The sequence below is a fragment of the Astyanax mexicanus genome, chromosome 21 (genome assembly GCF_023375975.1).
Source record: "Astyanax mexicanus isolate ESR-SI-001 chromosome 21, AstMex3_surface, whole genome shotgun sequence".
Taxonomy (NCBI): Eukaryota; Metazoa; Chordata; class Actinopteri; order Characiformes; family Acestrorhamphidae; genus Astyanax; species Astyanax mexicanus.
Genome location: NC_064428.1, coordinates 9,011,499 through 9,034,651, shown reverse-complemented (window position 1 = coordinate 9,034,651; position 23,153 = coordinate 9,011,499). Strand labels below are relative to the sequence as shown.

The 23,153-nt window shown below is 39.8% G+C and overlaps 2 protein-coding genes across 2 annotated transcripts in view; both read right to left on the bottom strand.

Moving 5' to 3' along the window:
• Positions 1–3,086: 3,086 nt before the first annotated feature.
• LOC111196208 (epidermal differentiation-specific protein-like) overlaps positions 3,087–23,153 on the bottom strand; it is a 154,310-nt gene continuing 134,243 nt past the window's right edge. Inside the window, exon 2 of the mRNA XM_049470100.1 lies at positions 3,087–3,305. The gene's annotated coding sequence lies outside the window, so the exon portion shown is untranslated. The remainder of the gene's footprint in view (positions 3,306–23,153) is intronic.
• On the bottom strand, positions 3,499–7,112 carry LOC103033908 (epidermal differentiation-specific protein-like). Its single transcript, XM_049470101.1, has 2 exons — positions 6,977–7,112; positions 3,499–4,533 (listed from the first exon to the last, which is right to left on the bottom strand). Exon 2 carries the CDS (start codon positions 4,512–4,514, stop codon positions 3,501–3,503), a length of 1,014 nt encoding a protein of 337 aa, XP_049326058.1. The 5' UTR covers positions 4,515–4,533; positions 6,977–7,112; the 3' UTR covers positions 3,499–3,500.

The following is a 23,153-nucleotide window of genomic DNA, read 5'->3' as shown; positions in this document are numbered from 1 at the left end:
TGTTGCTATGGTATTTGGGGTGGTTGCTAAGGTGTTGCTAGGTGGTTGCTAGGTGGTTGCTAGGTGGTTGCTAGGGTGTTGCTAGGCGGTTGCTAAGGTGTTGCTATGGTATCCGGGGTGGTTGCTAAGGTGTTGCTAGGTGGTTGCAAGGTGGTTGCTAGGGTGTTGCTAGGCGGTTGCTAAGGTGTTGCTATGGTATCCGGGGTGGTTGCTAAGGTGTTGCTAGGTGGTTGCTAGGTGGTTGCTAGGGTGTTGCTAGGCGGTTGCTAAGGTGTTGCTATGGTATCCGGGGTGGTTGCTAAGGTGTTGCTAGGTGGTTGCTAGGTGGTTTCTAGGGTGTTGCTAGGCGGTTGCTAAGGTGTTGCTATGGTATCCGGGGTGGTTGCTAAGGTGTTGCTAAGTGGTTGCTAGGTGGTTGCTAAGGTGTTGCTAGCCGGTTGCTAAGGTGTTGCTATGGTATCCGGGGTGGTTGCTAAGGTGTTGCTAGGTGGTTGCTAGGGTGTTGCTAGGTGGTTGCTAAGGTGTTGCTATGGTATCCGGGGTGGTTGCTAAGGTGTTGCTAGGTGGTTGCTAGGTGGTTGCTAGGGTGTTGCTAGGCAGTTGATAAGGTGTTGCTATGGTATCCGGGGTGGTTGCTAAGGTGTTGCTAGGTGGTTGCTAGGTGGTTGCTAGGTGGTTGCTAGGGTGTTGCTAGGCGGTTGCTAAGGTGTTGCTATGGTATCCGGGGTGGTTGCTAAGGTGTTGCTAGGTGGTTGCTAGGTGGTTGCTAGGGTGTTGCTAGGCGGTTGCTAAGGTGTTGCTATGGTATCTGGGGTGGTTGCTAAGGTGTTGCTAGATGGTTGCTAGGTGGTTGCTAAGGTGTTGCTAGGCGGTTGCTAAGGTGTTGCTATGGTATCCAGGGTGGTTGCTATGGTGTTGCTAAGTGGTTGGTAGGTCACTCCTAAGCAGTTGCTAGGTGGTTGCTAAGGTGTTGCTATGGTATCCGGGGTGGTTGCTATGGTGTTTCTAGGTGGTTGCTAGGTGATGTATATGCATAAATTTGATTAAATGGTGTTTGCACGTTGCTACGCAACGTGCAAATACATCAATCAGCTATGCACGCTAGGTTGCTCTGGCCGTTCGGGGGTGTCCAAACTTTTGACCCGTGGCTCCATTGCACACAGTACTGGGGGGCCGGGGTGTCCAAACTTTTGACCCATGGCTCCATTACACACAGTACTGGGGGGGGCCGGGGTGTCCAAACTTTTGACCTAACGCTGATTTATCCCATAGCTGCTCCATTACACACAGTACTGGAGTTCTAGCTACCTGTCCTTCGATCTAGCTGCCGTCCTCCGATTGGCCCCATTCATTCCAATGGGGCCACTTCGTACGACATTCGTACGAAATCCGTACGTCGTAACTTTTCGTAACGCATATTTTCGGAAAGAGCTCAATAAGTTCTACAGGTCCTCAATTGGTTTCATCTTAGTATTTAAAAAATTGCGACGTCCACGGGCGTGCAAAGTTCTGCCCATTCATTTTCAATGGGCAAAAAAACGCGTACTTACGAAGTTTTTACGAAAAACGTAAGTCCGATCGGAAAGCTGTATACAAGCCCACCATTCCCGATATGGACGAACGTTTTCTCTTTTGAACGAAGTCGATATTTCGAAAACTGCGGCACTAGTTAACCGGACAAAAAACAGGTGGAATAATAATAATAAGAAGAAGAAGAAGAATAAGACTTAAGAAGAACAATACTGTGATTGCATTACTGCAATCACACTAATAAGAAGAACAGTAAGTTGGCTTTGACAAGCCAACTTAATTAGGGTTACAAATATCTAGTTCTTAACTTCTGTATGACTGTGCTTTAGAGCAGTGGGGGTTCGAGCACTGGGCCGTTGATAACAAAGTCGTGGGTTTGATAACCAGCTGCTCATATGCATCTAAATCCAAAATCTGGTGTACAGCATGTGTGGCGGTGATCTGGTGAGGAATACTAAGAGAACTCTCTCTTGCAAAGAGTAAAGCATGGTGGTGGTAGCATCATGGTCTGGGGCTGCATCAGTGCTGCCTGTGTTCTGTCGAGTTATGCTACCCATCGATATGTGCTTTTTAACTTTAACTTTTTTTTTATGTTTTTCATGATAATTCAAGTTTTTATTGGGAACATTAAACAACTTGCTTGAACTTGTTTGTATAGATTTTGTGCATAAAATGTAAAGCCAGTGAGAATATGAGTATATTTTGGTGCTAGTTGAAAACTTCACAAGATTTTCCATCACAAAACAATGAAAAAAGTCTGGTCAGACTGCAGAACATCTTTATTCTGAATATTCAATTATTCCATCCCTTGGTTTGGCTACACCTTCAAGTTATACCTCAACCGATGCTGAGAGGAGAAAATGAGCTGGATCACTCTAGAACTTCTGATTACCATCCCTCTGCTGAGAGATTTAATTTACCACTCCTGCAGATACTGCACACAAAGAAAAAGAGAAATGAATGGACCACCTGCATCAAGTGGTCCCTGCATACAACTGTACTCTGCATAAATCCACAGTACTCCCCTCACTTCTTGCTGTAGGGTTGCCATTCTGTATACCATCCTTTACACAGGTATTTAATCCCCTTAACAGGCCTTGATCCATTTATGGGCTACAGGTGAAGGGGATACAAAACCCTTTTTTTGTACAGTAAAATTAGTTATTTAAATTCTAAAAACTCTTGAGGGTTTTGGAGTTTCTGGATACTTGGATAAGCTGTTCACTTCTTCACTCTCTACTCTTAAAACACATAATAAATTAAGATCTGTTTTTAGAAGAAACTAGAGGGAAAAAATCTACATGTTTGAAAATAAACACAAAAACTAACCAAATGAAAGGATTGGAAAACTGTTCGATTTTTTTCAATACAATATTAATTTAAAATGTTAAAAGTATCTATCTATCTATCTATCTATCTATCTATCTATCTATCTATCTATCTATCTATCTATCTATCTATCAAGCATTTTAAGGTATTTCCCTTTTACTGCTAGAGCTGGGACACGAGTAAGAGCTTGTATCAAAGAGACTGAAAATTTGTTGCTGTTTATTATATTGATTTATTTGATTATTGCTTGTTTTCTTAGTTATAAAAGAGAAAGCACACACAAAGGTTTAATTTGCTGATAGCATTAAGTAAAATGAAAGCACATCAGAAGAAGATTAGAAGAGAAAACAGCAGTATGATGGTCACAGCATGTCACAGGATCCTCGCCAGCCTCAGTACCCTCGAGAAGCCCAGTGAATGTGAACACCCCACACCAGTAAGGAACACTGGAAATGTGAAATTGTGAAACACAGAATATTGTTACAGTCTCACAATGAATAAATCAATAATATAATACTATTTTATCAAAATATTAATTATTTCAATCCATGAAAACAGGATTTTGCATGTGAGGACATGCTAGTAAAATACAATCTAATTCATGACAAATCTGATTGCAGTGCATCTTACCTACTGGTGTTCTAGATCTTCTCTTCATCGTACTCGGTGGTGATAGATTCTCCAGACTGGCACCTGTATTCTCCATACTCCTCCTTACACTGAGAACCCGTGGTGATGATCAGCTTGACCGGAACCTTTACACTCACTTGTTTCCTCACAACATTCACAGTGAGCTTGGTGTTGGGAGAGACGGTGTTCGGCAGGGAGATACGAACACTCTTCTTCTCGGTTCTGTTGTTGCTTTTCCCCAACTCCACTTTGAAGGTGTTACTCAAAGATAAGTTGTGGCCACCTTTAAACAGCCCCATTACATCTACATTAAAGGATGTTCCCCAGCTGATTTCTGTACTGTTGCTAAAGTTGAAGCTCTCATTGACAGACGTCTCGTAATCTCGACCCATCTCCGTGGTGAAGGTACGCTCTTGTGATGAACGATTCACAGAGCTTATGGAGTCGATGACAACGGACTGAACGTGTTCTTCCTTCTTGTCCCAGAGAACCTCTGCAGATATGCCAGTTTTTCCCGGCTTCAGAGGAACAAGGTAGGAAAGCTTGTCATGGAAGTTGAAGTGGCCATAATCAGGCACATCCTGAGAGAATCTGGCCACAATTATTTGCCCAGTATTATCTAGATGCTCATAGAGGAGCCATGCTCCTCTCTGCACCTTGTGAGAAGATGCAATATCATTGAAACTGCCATGACACAAGTTGGTCTCATTCCTGAGAACCAGCTGCCTGCCCTGATAGTATGGGTGCTCATAAAGGGTGATCTGAGGATTAGTCAGGTCCTCCGACACCAACTGTAGTGAAGAAATGACATTATTTCTGTACACAGTGCCATATTCACCCTCTTCAAAGATCTCAATGTGTCCACGATAATTGGTATGTTCATACGCCACCCACGGATTTCCGATCACTTTCACAGAAGAGACGCAGTCGTTAAAACTTTCTGCAACTAAATCGCTGACATCAGAGGTGAACTCTCTGCTGATGCCCTTGAACCAACAATGCTCGTAGACGATGATCTTGTTCATGGTGCCGGGAAGAGTTGTCCTGTTGGTGAAGGCAAAGCAGAATGAGGTGAGTTTGAGTTTATGCAGAGTACATCCATCAATAAGCTCATCTCTTTCCATATATAGCTTGCCTTGTGGATTTAAAAACCTGCTTGGACATACAAGTGCTAACTGTATGATGTAGCAGGGGCAAGGAGAGGATGCAGAGAGCAAAGGTCAATGGCATGTATTTATTAACAACAAGATGAACAGAAAACACACCAAGAACCTGAAATAAACAAAAACATAGAAACAAGGAATAACCTAACAGACTTAGCAACGTACAAGAACTGACAACTAAGACTGAAAACAAAGGGCTATATATATGGAAGGGAACAGGGAACATCTGAACAAAGGTGAAGAGGGGGCGGAGCTACAAATGAAACACAGGTGAAAACACTAAAGGCGGAGATACGGGAGGAACACAGGACCATGTGGGGCATGACACAGGCATGGAGGAGGAAAAATAAACACAGAGGCTGCGTCCAGAAACTTTTGCTACTCCTCCTCTCCTACTCCTCCTTTCCTACTCCTCCTCTCCTACCCCGGAAGAAGGTGGAGGAATCGAGGAGAGGAGGAGGAGGAATGGAGGGAAAGAGCTGTAAATGGGGAAATGGGACAGCTGATCCCTTTTAGATAGGATGTTGACTACCTATCTAAACTGAGCCAATCACAACGCTCACTTTCAGCACGTTTCAGAACATTACTATCACACACAGCTAAAAATTCAGATATTCCAATAAAATCCTGTTTACTCCCAGCCGCATTTTTGGCCGCATCTCTGACCAGTGACTCTGGCAGCCCTGTCTGACCTCAGCCTTATGAGGGATCCAGTTCCTCATCAGTACCTAAGTTAAAATAAATAAGTAAATAAATGAATTAATTAAAATTATATATATATATATATATATATATATATATATATATATATATATATATATATATATATTATAAATAATATATGTTTTTATATGTATAACATGATACACATAGGGTCATAAATATAGTTTTACTGAGCATACAGTTTATCTAAACTATAAATTATATTACTGCTTTACTGGCTGTTTAATTAGATAAGGAACCTAGTTAATTAATATGTTTATGACGTATATTTGGGCGTTGCCTTCCCCATTTTCACGTGCTCTGTGGGCGTGGATGCAGTGATGTCATTGGAAAATCCTTTAAAGTCTTCCGGAGTAGGATACACTGATGTAACCTCCGTTTGGTAGTCTACTACAGGTGGATTTTAAGCGGCTTCTTTCGTCTCCTAGGGTATTCGGACAGGCGGCAAGATGGCGTCACGAAATCAGTTTCCGGGTCACGGAGGAGAGGAGGAGGATCGGAGAGAGCAGTAAAAACACAGAAATGGAACAGGAACAGACACAGAAAAGAGCCAGCTAAATAAATAGCAAATATAAAAATAAAAAATAGGCAAACTAAAGCAAAAACCGAGGGAACTGAACAAAAAAAACAAAACACAACGATTAACATTCGTTTTCACAAACACACACACACACACACACACACACACACACAGATGTAGAATGCATTACAGATTAATTATTTTACTGAACTTTCCTTTTATATGATTATATTTGACCATGATCAAAGCATAGTGCTTGCATGCTCACCGCAAGACCTTGGGGACTGTAAAAAAAATACCGGTCCTGACAAGTGATGAAGATTTGTTCACTTTATTTGAATTTCTGTAAGCTAAACCTTTAACAGGATTCAAGATTCAAGATTTTTATTGTCACGTTACAGAGTACAGGTGTGCATGTGAGTGAAAAACTTGGGTGCAGATTCCCACCAATGTGCAGAGAACAATATTTACAATAAGAATAATACAATTCTAGCTTTACAATATAACACTGTATGTCTTATTTTATATTATATTTTATTTGGATGTGTTCTTGTAATGTCAAACCAACTGTATTTTTGTATCTTTGGTATATTTTTGTATTTTACTGTTGGATTGACATCACAGCGTCACATTGGAGAAAATTCTAAAGAAATCTTTTATAAAGTCTATTAATACTGAATGGCATTGGCCACATATTTCTATTTATAATAACGTTCATAAATACAGCTCATTTTTATTATTTCTTTTGCACAGTAAAACATATCTAATACACTGTATATAATTTAATGTGACCTACTATACCTATGTGACCTAAAGTTGATTGGTCTGACAGTACAGTCAAATTACTGGAAAGGCTCACGACGATTAAGATAAATTAATATTATTGTGAGTCTGATTGAAATCTCAGGACAGTATCTTATTGGATGAGTTTTACCCATCATGTATAAATGGTTTGTTATGAATATGCAGTTCAAGCCTATATTAATTCATTTGATAGACTACTGAGAGGCTATTGATTTTTGTGGGGGCCACAGAAAGTTTTGTTACAAATGTTTGGGAACTCTTGCATTAGATGCCTTACCTTTCTACACCGCCTCTTTCCAATGAAGGTTTGAATGGCGATTGATTCTTTGAACCGCTGAGCCAAAGAAACTGTAGGTCTGGGACTGTGGTGGGCCTGAAGTTCTGTAAAAGCAAACCATCAAAGCTGAGTAACATGATAAATAATAAGAAAAGCCTGTAAAATAAAAGCTAAGAGCCACTATGAATGCTTGTATTACCATATTTGTTTTACACTATTATTTGCTTTATGCATGTCAACCAAACAGAAACCAACTAATATATTATACAATGCACAACACAAATATATGTAGTAACACACATAGAGTTTTGGGTGCACTGAGTGCATTTACAGGTCTAATAGAATAGTAATTGATTAAATCAGATTGTGTCATATTCATCAGATAACCTACCTTTAAATGGAGACAGAGTTTAGCTGTGGATCTCCCAGCTGTACTGACCCAAAGACTGAATGCTTTATTTATACACAACCAGTGAGAAAGGGGAGGGGCCAGTTAATAATGAGATCAATACAGAGCCTTACCATATTTGGTAGTTTAGAAGAGGAAAGATATAAGATGTACACCATAAGATAAGATTGATATATTAATATTAAAATGATATACTATACAGTATCAAGCATAACATTATGACCACCTTATTGTTTGTACACCCAATATGCATGTAATCAGCTCTGCTGGTCAAATAAGAGTACTTGGTAGTTCTATAATACAGGCTGTAGTTCTGTATCTGTTTCTCTGTATACTTTATTAATACTCTCCTTTCACTCTGTTCGTCCATATGTAGTACCCTAACGAGAACCACCAAAGAGAAGCTATTATTACTTGGGTAAAATAAAATAAAACAAAAAAAACTCTACTCTTATAATAACATACAACAACACTGCAAAAAACGTATTCATGTAATTTACGTAAAAATTAAGATATTTTGGGAAGTGAAGTGCCTATTTAAAAATGCAACAGATGTTCATGTTCATGTGTTAAGAGTTCATGTGTAACATTTCTAACTGTCACACCTTTAGCCTTTTGTGTATTGTATTTCTCATTTTCTGTCCTGCTCCTCTGTTTGTTGCTGTGTTCCTTGTCTTGTTTTGTTCCAGTTTTGTAGTTTGTGTTTCTTGAATCTCTGTTTCTTCAGTCCAGGTCTGTTGTTTTGTTAAGTAAGTGTGCCAAGTTTGTTCATTTTGTATTCTTTGTGTTCTCTAGTTTTTGTATGTTAAGAGTTTTGTTTTAGAGTTTCATGTTTTTCATTTTTCTTAGTCTTTGTTTAATATATTCTAGTCTTGTTTTTGTGAGTTTTTTGCACTATCAGTGTTTTGTTTTCTGTTTTTTTTTTTTTATTAATCTTGTTTATTAAAATCCATCCCCCTCATTCGTGACATAAGACTCGACCACCAATATGGACGTAGCGGATAATCCCTGCAGAGGTGGGGAGGATTTGGGAGAGGAGTACTGGACCTTTAAGAGACTAAGAGTACTTGATGACTTTAGACCAAGCCATGTGTATTACACACTGATGCCAACAGAGGGAGAAAAATATATTATTGTTAAGGATGTGATTCAGTTGTACAGTAAAGTTTTAATATGTGAAATTGCACCAGCACAACTTTTTTCTGTTGTAAAAATAAAGGTTCAAGAATAAAAGATAAAACCAGGGTTACAAATATCTAGTTCTTACTTCTGTATGACTGTGCTTTAGAGCAGTGGGGGTTCGAGCACTGGGCCGCTGATTCCAAAGTTGTGTGTTTGATAACCAGCTTAGGTGGTCTGCCCATAAAGAGCTCATATGCATCTGAATCCAAAATCTGGTGTACAGCATGTGTGGCGGTGATCTGGTGAGGAACAATAAGAGAACTCTCTCTTGCAAAGAGTAAAGCAAACCGAGCTTAGAGAGAACCTGAGTCAGTTACTATAGCAATTTACGCTCTGAAGCTAACCTGCTCGCTGGCAGGTTAACTTTCTCCAAACTCAGGGTTACGGCCACTTTTCTCATGCAAACAGATCCAGTTGATATTGAAGCGCAAACTATTCGCAGAGCTCTCCGTCCTGAACGAGTAATTTTTTAGTTTCTCCTCGAACGTTACCGTTTTTCATCGCAGTCAATGTTATACCTAACAATATTTTAAAATATCCCACATCGTGGATCAGCCTTTTAAAGTATGCCTAACTGTAAAACAGTTGTTGTCCAGTTTTGTGGTGTTCCTGGGCATAAGCCTTTAATGAACTTTAAAGAGGAATTCCACAGAATTGCAGGGTTGTCTTTATAACAAAGATTACAAAATTATCAGAAAAATGGAAGTGGAAAATAAGTAGCTCTGCAAAATTATATTTATAAAATAAATAATTATATTATTAAAATAATATTTTAGGATTTCCAAGAGTCATTGGATGCATGGATGGAACCCACGTTCCAATTAAAGCACCTGCCTTAAATGAAGGGGATTATGTAAACACAAAATCCTTCCACAGCATTAATATACAAGTACTGATCATAAATTTACTACTTTAAAAAAAATAAAGGACTAATATTTAACACATTACACAAACTTATTTTCTTCTCCATTAATGATTCCATGAGTGATGGGCCTCCCACTGCTCTGTGAAAGTGCCGGCTCCTCTGCCTGGGTAAAAGGTGGCGGTGGTGGCACCCCTCCTGATTTTCTTACCTCAGCCTTTTTCCTATTAGCTACAAAACCATAATCAACTGTAGGGCAAACTAAGCTTGATAAAAGTAAAAACATTAGGTAGTTGTGTACAAGTCATACCACTGTGGAATGTTTTTTATATTTCATTTTCACTTGCTGCCATGTGCGTTTAATCCCACTTGGATTACACCTAAATTAATTTAAAAAAAGAAGAAAAGTGTACAAATTAAGACAAATAAAAATGTTTAAATAATAATAATGACTAAACAATTACATTAAACAACAATTAAAATATGACGCGGTGAGTCAACTCGGAGTTCAGGGTTAGGTTTGGAGTTTGTTGAACCAGCTTTCTGGAATACACCCCTGTACCGTACATCTGTTGAGCCTAATTCAGCGAAACACTGACAAAGGAAGGTGCTTACCTGATGACCCCTGAGAAGAGCTTGCACTGAAGTTGGTGTTTAGAGTTTGGATGAAGGGGATTGGTGTGGTCCTGCTCTTGTAATAATTTGTCTCATGAGTTTTTGTAGACGTCTGAGTACTTGGCAGTTGAGGCACAGACCATGAACATAGTTCGCTATGCTTCTGGATTCTTGTCGAGCCAGTATCAGATGGAAGTGGTTGCTGTGTTCTGCTCACGCAACTTATAATGTGATTTATTGTGTGTGATTGTACTTAGGTAAGTGTGTTGTTGCCATAGGTTAAGGAAGTGAGCTTAGATTAAGGAGGGATTCTGTTTGTTCATTGGTTATTTTTCAGTAGGCCTGGATACTTGGCAGTTGAGGCAATGGACCATGAACATAGGGTTAGGCTGTGCTTCTGGATCCTTGTCGAGCCAGTATCAGATTGTGGTGGTTTTGGCTATTATTGTTAGTTGAGTGCGGAGTACTGGACCTTTAAGAGACTAATCCTTGAAGAGTACCTGTACTGTACATCCCTTGTACGTGGTCCATCCTCCCCTGATCCAGCAGCACCCGCTGCCCCAGCCCCGGCTCCAGTGCCAGTGGTGCTCGCCGCTTCTGCTCTTGTGTCTGTAGTGCCTGCCACCCATGTGGTACCCACTGCTCCAGCTCCAGTCGCCTCTGATCCTGTGGAGTACTGGATCAGAGGAGTACTCCAGCGGCTCTGATCCTGAGCCCGCGTACCAGGCCGCCTCTGATCCTAAACCCGCTTCCAGAACTAAACACACCCCCAGATCGTGTACTCCCAGACCTGCTCCAAGGTCCCCTGCTCCAGCCCCTAAAACTGTGCCCAGGCTGGCCCCTCAGACTTTAAACTTCACCAGTCCAGGGCTCCAGTCTATGTTTGTTTCTGTACCTGTGTCTGTACCTGTCCTAGTCCCAGCTTGTACCTGTGTCTAGTCATGTTTCAGTTCCTGTTCCCCTTACTGTGTTCGTGTCCATCCCAGTCAATGTATTTGTCCCAGTTCCCCTGTCCAGTCTTTAGTCCAGTCTCTATTTCCATCCACAGTCCAGCCACCTCTTTAGTACCGAGTTCCTCCGTCCTAGTTCTGTCTCATCTTGTTCCTCTGTTCCCTCTCTCAGCCCCTCTGGTAGTGGCGCCGTTGAGAGGGGGTAATGTCACACCTTTAGCCCTTTTGTGTCTTGTATTTTTCAGCTTCTGTTTCAGTTTTTCAGTAGTCTTTGTTTAATATATTCTAGTCTTGTTTTTGTGAGTTTTTTTGCGCTACCAGTGTTTTGTTTTCTGTTTTGTTTTTATTTATCTTGTTTATTAAAATTATTTAAATATATCTGCATTTATGCCCATCTCTCTGATTCGTGACACTAACATATTTAGGGTGTTTTTTACTCACTTTTTTCTCTCCCACAACATCAATCCTTAACAGCTTCAAAAACATGTATTATCCAAATTAGGCAATGACGTCATTTAGTGACTTCTAGCGACTATTAGGACAGCCAATAGCTACTTTCCTACTTTCCGAACTATTGCAGCAAAAGAGCTAGCTAGCAGAGCTGGTTCACGAGGCACATCAGCTGCTACACAGCTTAAAAAGCCTCAGCATATCTCAAAAAAGCTCAGTGACCAAAGAAGGAGAGTAATTATTAATAACAAGAGTAATTATTTGGCAGTGAGTTAAAAGTTAAAAACTACAAGACTGACCCAGAACTGCTACTTTTCTCCTGAACAGATGTGCTTACTAGGGACCGGTGTTTTAGAAGAGTCTCTTTCTGTTCTCTGTCTCTCCTGCCAGTCTAAACTGGCTTTGCTAAGCTAAGCAGTAAATTACTTAGACCTCTAAGGTAGTAACTCCAGCGCTGGGGTGTGCTTTTTTGAAGGTATAACAGGCTTGGCTTAGGCTAACACAGCTAGCGATGCATGAGGCTAGTTTAGCTAGCTACAGATAAAGTTCACATGAGCCTGTTTATATTATGACTTTCTTACCATGGTAGAAGTTAGTGAATGCGTCTTTCACTGGATTGTGTAGATGCAGGTTGGCCCAACTTGGCAACCCGAAGTATCATTGTACACTGGATTGTGTAGATGCAGGTTGGCCCAACTTGGCAACCCAAAGTATCATTGTGTCTAGGGAGGGCGGAGCAGACTACTCTCTGTGGTGTTTTGAAATTGGACCAGTCTAGCTATTTCACACCTCGCTCTCTTTTCCTGCAGAATGTTCCTTTAACATTGCAACACAGAAGAAGCATAAAACTGTTATTTAAGAAAAACCTTGATTATGAACCGATCTTCCCGTCTACTCCAATATAATTAACTAGGTTTAAGAATATAAAATACTTTCTGAACAAAGATTTTTTTGTATTTTAAGCATATAGCCTACGTTCAGAACACTAAATCAGCAATAAGGATATGCGACGTCTTTTTGCTGTGGAATGCTAGGAGCTGAATTAACACACTCTACGAAGCCGACACACCTGTTGTTACTATCAACAATTAACTTACCTCTGACTTTACTTTGCATTGACCCAAAGTTACAGTAGCTCACCTGATATCATTATACCACTATACTCTACCGTTATACCACTATACTCTACCGTTATACCACTATACTCTACCGTTATACCACTATACTCTACCGTTATACCACTATACTCTATCGTTATACCACTATATTCTACCGTTATACCACTATACTCTACCGTTATACCACTATACTCTAGCGTTATACCACTATACTCTACCGTTATACCACTATACTCTACCATTGTACCACTATACTCTATCGTTATACCACTATAGTCTACCGTTATACCACTATACTCTAACGTTATACCACTATACTCTATCATTATACCACTATACTCTACCGTTATACCACTATACTCTACCGTTATACCACTATACTCTACCATTGTACCACTATACTCTATCGTTATACCACTATAGTCTACCGTTATACCACTATACTCTAGCGTTATACGACTATACTCTATCATTATACCACTATACTCTACCGTTATACCACTATACTCTACCATTGTACCACTATACTCTATCGTTATACCACTATAGTCTACCGTTATACCACTATACTCTAGCGTTATACCACTATACTCTACCATTATACCACTATACTCTATCGTTATACCACTATACTCTATCGTTATACCACTATACTCTACCGTTATACCACTATACTCTACCGTTATACCACTATACTCTACCATTGTACCACTATACTCTATCGTTATACCACTATAGTCTACCGTTATACCACTATACTCTAGCGTTATACCACTATACTCTATCATTATACCACTATACTCTACCGTTGTACCACTATACTCTACCGTTATACCACTATACTCTGCCATTGTACCACTATACTCTATCGTTATACCACTATACTCTATTGTTATACCACTATACTCTACCGTTATACCACTATACTCTATCGTTATACCACTATACTCTACCTTTATACAACTATACTCTACCGTTATACCACTATACTCTACCGTTATACCACTATACTCTGCAAAAAGTTATTCAGATTAGTAAGCATAGCCAGAATTCATACATATTAAAGGATTTGAGTAATTTTATTTAACAGGAGATTACTTGTCAATTACTGCCAGGTAGTTACTGTGAATTTCACAGCACATTTTATACTGTGTTGGTTGGTGCTTTTTTTTTCTTCTGAGAAATGGTGTCTATCTAATAAGCTTATGTTTAACAGACAGAAAGTTCTCTACCAACAGATGTTAATTTAGGATTCTTTATATTCATATTCATATAGCCTTAACTTGATCTTAGTCCCCTTCAGACTGTGTGTATGTTTGTGATTCTGTCTTGACTCAACTCTAACCCCCTTATGATTGTGTCTTTACTCAATTTTGGCTCCCTTAAGATTCTGTCTTGATTCAATCTTAACCCTTAACCCTAAATTCCCTAAATAAAGTATCTATCTATTAGGGGTGTGATGAGATCTCGAGGAGGAGATATGTTCTGTCAGCGCCCTCAGTTGGGGAAGGGGGGGAGGAGATACGTTCTGTCCTTACTAGCGCACCGCGCTCCGCAAAACCAGCAAGCTGATTGGCTGTTTTTCCTGAGAGAAAATGTATTTGGGGCTTTCATTTGGTGCCCCCTTTAGTGCAGCACCCCTATGCGTCGCATAGTCTGCATACCTCCTTTTTATGTCTGGCTGCATTTTGGCTCCAGTGGAAACAATAAACGGTAACAGAGTGACCAACAAGACACAAACCATATATAAATACTGTAAGTAAATCCTACACGTGACTGTTTCATAGGCAGTTGTACTAATCCCTTAGCTCTGTAGTGTATTTAAAAAAAAAATTCTGTCCCTGTTTGCACTTCAAGCATAGTTTTAATATGACTGGTTATGGTTTGCACTTGTTGGTTGCACTATATAAGAAACTTAGAAAAGTTTTATTTTTATTTTTTATTCTTATTTCTATTTCTTATAGAATCAATGTGTGAGAGAAACCAGTCTGTTAAGTTTGCCTTATATGATTTTGTCAAACAAAACTCTAGTTTTCAAGCCATTTTTAATTTTTGACGTTTTCTTTAAAATTTGTTAAAACTGTTAAAAATGTTAAAAACTGGGTTTGCAATACTGAAAATCAATCAGTCAACCCTTATTTACAATTCCGATTAGCATTTACAGTTTAAAAGGGAATTAAAATATTTAACAAAAAATTAAATAATAAGGAACAAAATAGTAAAATAAATAAATAACATAAAATAAATAGAAATTTTAATCTGATATTTGATACAGATTAATAAAATATATACATTACAGTTTTTCCCAAATGTATACACAAAAAATGTGGAACTATGCACACAAATCCAAAAACATGAAGCTCATGTGTAACATTGTGACTCCAAACTGCTAAACTCTAAACACAATTTTATATGTTCTCACTCAAATATCATTCTAAATCACAGCTTTGCAAATCACTAAACACAAATTTCATCATTTAGAACACCTTGCTCACCTAAGAATCACTGACCTCCAAATACAAAACCCTAATTACCAAGTAGTCTCACACAAGTTGCAGCTATGTAAACTTAATTAGAAGAACGTTTCAATCATTTGTCAGAGTATAAAAGAGGCCTCACGTGACTGATACAGCCCTACTATGTTGTCATCTGGGATAATGTAAGTTTCCACTGGGCAGCTCTGGTGAATGATTGGTTCTCTAAATCCACAGTTTGTTGTGCTGCACCTTCCACCATATTCCCCATTTCTCAATCCAATAGAGGAATTCTTTTCTGCATGGAAAATGTACAAACGCAGACCCCACGAGCGTGTGGCTCTACTTCATGTAATGGGGGAGGCATGTGATGACATCCACGCAGATGATTGCCAAAGACGGATTTGCCATGCAAGGCGTTTTTCCCACAGAGAATATTGCAGCTGATGTAGATGAGGTCTTCTTGCCTGACCGAGATCAGGGGTCTGAAGAACAGTGATCTGTTTTTTTTGCATTTTGCAATAAATACATTTTTGTGTCCTCTTTGTATGTGAATTTTCCTTATCATTGTGAAAATAGGTGAAAATTACAGTTTTGCAACATATTGCATACAGTAAATATAGCTTACATTTGTGTAGTACTGTAAATGGGGGGGTCCTACACCACACCAAATAAATAAAAACAACAGAAAGACAACATATTTCCATGGACTTGTATGCATTTGAATTTGTACAGCGGCCTCATGAAGTCAAAAACAAAACCAAATACTTCTGATAAAAGTGCTCTGAATTTATCTTGTCAGTGTTTATTTGATGCTCTGTAAGAGATAAGCATACAATAGCTGTGTGTGTTATTTTGGTGGAAGGAATCAGTTTTGCTGGAGATTTGAAGAGTTTCAACAAAGGAGTTAATAATTTTCAGTTTGTGTTTAGAGTTTTGAGAAACTGAGCCAAGTTTTTAGAAATGCGTTTAAACATTTGGGAAAAACTGTAAAAGAAAACAATAGGACATTTTTAAAAACAATACAAAATTAACACAAAAAAGTAAAGAATTTATAAAATATAAAATGAAGAAAAGGATAATAATAGTAAAAGTGATAAGAATGATAAGAATGAAAAGAAATGTTAAAATTAATAATAATACATTAAGAATCTGGGAATCAAAATAAAAACATAAATTTAAAAATAATTTGATATAGATAAAAAAACAAAAAATATAAATGATATATAATATAAATTTATTTAAAAAACTCATTTCAAATCATTAAAACAGCTCACCAAAACCCCAATCTATACTTATTATATATTTGACAATATTTAATTAACTTTACAGGTCCTTACTTATCTTATTTGTAGCCTTGATCTGAATTAAGCTCCGCGCGGCAAAAAAGAGAGGGGTGCAGAGCAATTTGCCTGATTCTCTCCTGGTTAAATAACAGTAAAGCAGACCAGGCCCGTAGCCAGCATTGTGATGGGGGGGATCTTTTTCCCCCAAAAGTGGACTTCATTTGGCTCTCTACTCCAATGCCCCCTAAATACACGAGCACACTTCAAACCTTTTAATTTAGACATATTTTATTTATTATAAGTTTGTTGTGAATCTGTTGTTGCTGTCCTTATTTGTTCGTCTGTTGCTCCCCACTGTTAACATAAATTTTATATAAATGTAAGTGTTACTCAAACTTCCTACATCTGTGATGTGACTTCATTGTCTGTCTCTGTTGCTCACCTCAGTTGTCTGTTGCTTTGTTCCATTGTCTCTGTTGCTGCCCTCCATTGTCTGTCTCTGATGTTGCTGTCCTTTATTGTCTATCTCTCTACTATTGACATAAATAGATAAGAATTACTTCATTAGGAACACTATCGGTATGGTCATTAAAACTTAAACATGAATTAATAATAATATAAATTGAAGTGTTCGGTGTGATGAGGCTAGCATAGAATGCTCATCACCAGTAGCAGTGTAATGCGTACCTTTTATTATCTGTCTGCAATACTTACCTGTAATACTTACCTGTAATGGGATGGCTCACTTCGGGGGGTAGGCCGTAGGGCCCACGGCTTATTCTGCTTGGGGGGGGGAGTCCAGGAATCCTATTTTGAAAGCATAAGCTTGTAAGTGTACATATTTAAGTTTAACCGGTTTATAATGTTATCAGCTGATTTTTTTTAAAAAAGAAACTCACTTTGACCCACCTAAATGGGTTAGCTCACCTTGAGGATGGTTTGGTCCACATAGGGGGTGGGGCGAGACCCATAAGGAGGGCGGGAAAGGGGTTGCTGGGGGGCTCTGAGGTACTCACCTGTTGCTGCAGCAGAGCACAGATCATTGAGTTAGAGCTGTGAGAAATGTAGCCTACTGCTTTTAGTCAGGCAACCATTTAATCCGTTTTGTTTTTGTATATACTGTTTTTTTTTATATATTTTTTTTTTTTGCACGTGTAAATAAAAGTTTCACTGCATGGATTGGACCTTCTGCTTCAGCTTGGTTCCTGTTCCCATACACCCACTGCTGGTCTGCACTACCCGGTGACTTCGTGTCTCCCTACACGGGAGTTCGGCGAGCATCGTCACAAAATGGTGGCAGCGGTTCCAAATAAAGGCTGAAAGCGGCGATTCGAGGGAAGAGCGGCTGCGGCGTCGCAAGTGACACGGGAGGTCTGAGGACACCGAGGGCGGCGGGGCTGGCTTAGATGGGACCTTCCAAAGATGGCCGCGGCGCATGCGCAGTGACGGACGGCGGAGCACGCGGAGGACGCCAACTCAAGCCGGCGTGTGAGCGTGTGTGGAGCGTGTCCTACGGCGGTAGGAATTAAGAGACTGAAAGGCATTTTGCGCGGCATACTGTGGATAGATATGCCTGCGAAGAAGGCGGGGATGGCGCAGCAGGAATGTGCGGGCGAGGGAAGCCGGCAGACGGCGGCGTTTGCGGATTCCAGCGCCACAGGTTCCCCATCGGACATTGAACGTGTTTGTGAGTTACTCCAAACTTTTATGAGTGAGCAGAGGAGCAAGGATGAGACAATGCAGCGCGAATTGGCTCGGCAGGACCAGCGTTGGAAGTCTCTCCAGCACCAGTTCGGGCTGCTGCAAGGAGTAGTACAAAAGACCCAAGTCGTGGCTGAAACTACGGACGCTGGAGCTGACGGGCAGGAGCGGCAACCACAGATGAGAATTTTAAGGAGTTCGCAGTCTGCAGCCACGGCACAACCACGGCAGCTACAGGAGCGGCTCTCATTTTGTATATACTGTTTTTTTTTATATATATTTTTTTTTTGCACGTGTAAATAAAAGTTTCACTGCATGGATTGGACCTTCTGCTTCAGCTTGGTTCCTGTTCCCATACACCCACTGCTGGTCTGCACTACCCGGTGACTTCGTGTCTCCCTACACGGGAGTTCGGCGAGCATCGTCACATTCGGTCTTATTAAAATCTTCCTATAACTGTGCTGGGACTTCGTTGCCTCCCCCCCCCCCCCCCCTCCCCCACACCGCTGTGGTAAAGAAGTGATGGTATTTGGTATTTTGGTGCGAAGTACGCAGGGTCCATCGTGCAGCTCTATTTTCCACTACCAAGATAGAAACATGGGTGTAAGGTAGCAACGTGCAGGGTGCAAGATAGGGCCTTTTATCTCAATAGAACTCGGCTCTGTTTAGACTCAGCAATGAATTGAACTGAGACAACTTTAAATTCAATTTGAATGAGTTTGATCTCAGACACGGTGGTCTTGAGTGCAGCCCTATTTTATCTGTCCCTGAAAGGAGGATTTGAGCAGAGTAAAGATACATCATTCCTCTATATGTCCTCTTTTAGACCTGTATTCAGTATGAGTAAACACAGTCTCTGAGTAGTGTTGGCCAATAAAACCATATCGTTATTTATCTAAGGGGTGACAATATGTGCATGTAAAGAATTACAATATTTTTAATCAGGAAATATATATTATAGTTATTGTAGGTGTATGGACTTTTAAATTAACTAAAAAAAAACAGCAACTAATTTAAAGCATTAGTCTGTGTTTTTAGTTGCTACAGGACTCTTATCCGACTGACAGCGGAACTGACCAATCTGGGATGGGTTTCCCTAAAGCTTCGTAATGCTAAGAACTCGTACTTAAGATTGATCGTTAATTAAAGAGTGTTTCCCAAACCCGTGCGCAACTAAAGTACTACGTAAACTCGCTCGGCGATTAACGAGTGCCCTCACCCAGTCGCTATTCTTAACGAGCTTCTTTAGGGGATCTCGACTTGCAGTTCAGCACCTTAAACACCAGGGACCGCCAATTTTGAGGAAGAAAATGATAATTTCCGTGTTTGAAGCAATTAAATTATATTACTATTAATTATAATCAATTATATTACTATATAATTATTATATTATATTATATTATTTACCATCTGCGGGTGCTCCGGTTTCCTCCCACAGTCCAAAGAAATTAGTTCAGGCTAATTGGATGTCGGATAAAAATTGCCCCTAGGTGTGAGTGTGTGAGTGAATGTGTCTGTGTGTCTGTCTGTGTCTGTCTGCCCTGCAACGGATTGGCATTCTGTGCAGGGTGTATACTGCCTTCAGCCCGATGCCAGCTGGTATAGACTCCAGCCACACCCAGCCAACCAAGCACCCCAGAGCTTTTTAAAATGGCTTCTGCCCTCACGTGTCTGCGTTGACCCTTCTCCTGATTTTGAGAAGGGTGTAGTAATGAGTCTATTAGCAAAGTCATAGGATCTATCTAACCAATCAGATTCATGATTTTCACTCAGGGGGCGGGGCCATGGCTGTCTAACCGCTTCTCAGCGCTGTGCTGAAGAGGTAGCTACACATTGATTAGTCGTAAAACAGCGCGCTTAGCTAACTATCACGGAATTCCGACTGCAAATAAGACAGATATTGTTTCACATCATATTAAAAGCACTTTTAAAGGCTGTTCTTAAATGTGAAACTAATCCACAATAAAAGGCTGCTTGACTGGTGAGTTTTGTGTGTACAAAATGTTTTGGCTGCACTGGTGTACTGTTGTCATACAAATGAGTGATTTTTGTTGAACGGTTGTACTTGTAGGAAAATTAAGCATTGATTGTTGGGTCTATTGTATACTTTTGTGGTTTGTAGCCGTATTTGTTGGCTGTTTATGTGTATTAAGTTCATATAATTCAGTCAAGACAAAGAATATGTAGTTATTGCAATTTTTATGTATGTGTCACTTGTGGGGGGTTGCAGAAGGGGTACCCACTATATTCACTGCACGCCACTGTATTCTATTAAACTAAAGTCTAGTCTACTGAAAGCCAGTAATGTTAGTATAAATCTGTACTGCAGTAGAAGTGTATAACTTCAGAAACTTGACTTTATTCCTCCCACCTCCATTACAGGTCACTTGCTTTAAAATATTTACATGTTAGCATAATTTAAATGCAACAAAACTTAAAGGCTATTATTTTAATAAACATTATCAGTAAATAATCTCTAAATAACAACAAATATAAAATAGAAAAACAGTAAAACATATGTAATACATACTTTTTATATGAAGAAAATTTACAACACAGACTAAATTGTAACTAAATCTATTATACATTTTAGTTAAAAGACTAAGACTAAAACTAAATCAAAATCACCTGTCAAAATGAACACTGATATACTCTTGTATTTTGCTTTATGTAGTTGCCTGCATTCAGGGAGAGGAATAATCATTTGATTAAATTTAATTTAATTTAATTTAAACAGACAAATAATGTAAAGGGTCAGATTTTTTTCATAGGTTATATATTTGTCCCCTTGTACTTGTTTGGACCTGTGTGGATGTATAATGACTTTTTAAAATGAATTTAAAAGCTGTCTGAGCACCTTGTACCCACCTGGCAAGATGTGAACATCCTAGTGTCTGTCCTCTGTCTGTCTGAGCTGCTAGTGAGCTAGGCCATAACTCCCTTATTCTGTCACTTATCAGTAAAAAGAAACCTTTAAGTGTAGCAGAAAGTGATTTGATTTATATCGTGATGCATATCGATATCGGCTAAAATGGAAAACTATATCGTGATAAGATTTTTTTTTTCCATATCGCCCAGCCCTATCTCTGAGTCCTCATTAATAGGCAAACCTGAAAGTACAAGTGTAAGCATTAGCACTAGTGCCTGTCAGGCTGCGAGATCACAGTTACAGGTAGCCCACAGTCTGCCTTATTCGTATATTACTGTCTCGTCATAATAGAGGACCTGCCGCTCTGCTTGATTGAAACTTTTTTCTTCAAAGCTCACAAACACTTGTCATTTGACAAGAAGTACGCTTAGTCCTGGACACAGACTTATGTTGTTTTTTTTTCACAAATTATTTTGCCACAAAAACACTTTTATCACATCAGTTTCAAAATATGTCCCTCCTGCAGCTGAGAAATCTGATGGCCAACTATCTCAGCAGTGCTTCAGTGGGTGGGCCTGTGTTGGGTGGAATTTCAATAGTTTAAGACAGGCTGCAACTTCCCTCACTCATTTAGTAGGAAAGAACATTACCATAAATGGTAAAAATGCTTTGCAGGTTACTTCATACAGTTGAACCTTTGTGTTTATATGGTTATAATGCAAGTAATCATATGTAATGCTACATGCATTATTAAATGCTTTTGCAACTTACTGGCAGAACACTTTATTCTAACAGCTCACTGGAAGATCACACTTTACTGGGTGTTTTTATTGTTATTAACAAATAGTCTAAACACTGACATTGTGGTCGGCAAGGTGCAAAAGCAAGCGACCACACACACTTAGCTGGTGTGACACCAGCCAGTGCACTGAAGCGATGTGCAAAGGGGTCTCTAGGTTCATTTATTTTATTCATGATTAGATGCTTTGTGGAAATGCATGACTTGGTATAAGCCATCAAAGCTAAAATCAACCTAAGCTACAATTTACACAATTGTACACTCATACACGTCATCTTGACATTTTAGTTGCATAAAAAAACATAACATGCCTAATAAATTTATTTGCAAATAAAAAAACAGAAAATTTACCCATACCCACTAGTTCAGATGTGAAACTACAATAAGCATAGTGACAATAAAAAGACGACAAGCAAAATGAATAATGTTGAGAGAAAACTTTAATCAATTAAATAAAAAAACTCTTAATAATAGGAGCTAATGATGCCTCCAGCCAGTCTGAGCAGAATTCCTCTCCCCCGTTTTAAGAGCCTCTTCCCCGGACTCTAATCGTGTTCATCCCTGGGGACCAAATAATCTGAATCTGTAACAGCACACAGGAACATGGAGGACCCAATCATAATTTCAGTATTTACACATTAAACCACAGAGTTACAGGTTAATGTCATGGTCAGAACAGAATAGCAGACAAGCGCAGATACTGATAAAAATATACGTTTATTATAAGAATAAACAGATGAAATCAGGGTCGATACAAAAACAGGGGTGATCACCAGTAGACAGAGCAATGAAGACAAAACCATACCATAAACGGGAGACAGTCCAGAGTTCATACACAAGCAATCCAGTATCAGAGGTAATCCAAGAGGCAGTAGTGAAAGCACAGTCCAGGTCATACACAAACAATCCAATATCAAAGGCAGAGGCAATAATCAGCATCGAGAAAACAAAAGCAAGGTCATACACAAAGTAAACTGAGACAAGAGATAAGTAACGCTTTGTACGAGGATAACCTACAATACGCGGCGTGGTAGTCTGTTTGGCGTGCACCTTTATAGTGCCAGTAAATCAGTATTCGGGACTTCCTGGAGGAAGCAGGTGAGGTGTCACGTGATCAGGTGAGTGCGTGATGTCAGCGGGTGGTGCATTCTGGGTAGTGTAGTTGTTAACCTGAGAACCTCCGTTAGAGCTTGGTGTGGAAGGGACAGAGGAGCTAACAGCACCAGACGTGACAGTACCTCCCCCCAAGGGAGTCGGAACGGAGCCGGAACGGGGACGACCACGACCACGTCCACCCGACGGGCAGGGAGTACCGGCGGGAGGACCAGGCGTAGCCTCAGAGGTGACGGGCAGGCGGGGGTTGCGAGACTGGGAACCCCTACGTACCGGAGCCGAAGAAGAGAGTGAGCGCTTGGGACGCCCACGGGGTCTAGGAGCAGGCTTACTAGGGTGACGGGCATGA

Bases quoted from the DNA above. Each gene is read 5' to 3' on its own strand.
- LOC103033908 (XM_049470101.1), bottom strand. From the start codon at position 4,514: ATGAACAAGATCATCGTCTACGAGCATTGTTGGTTCAAGGGCATCAGC.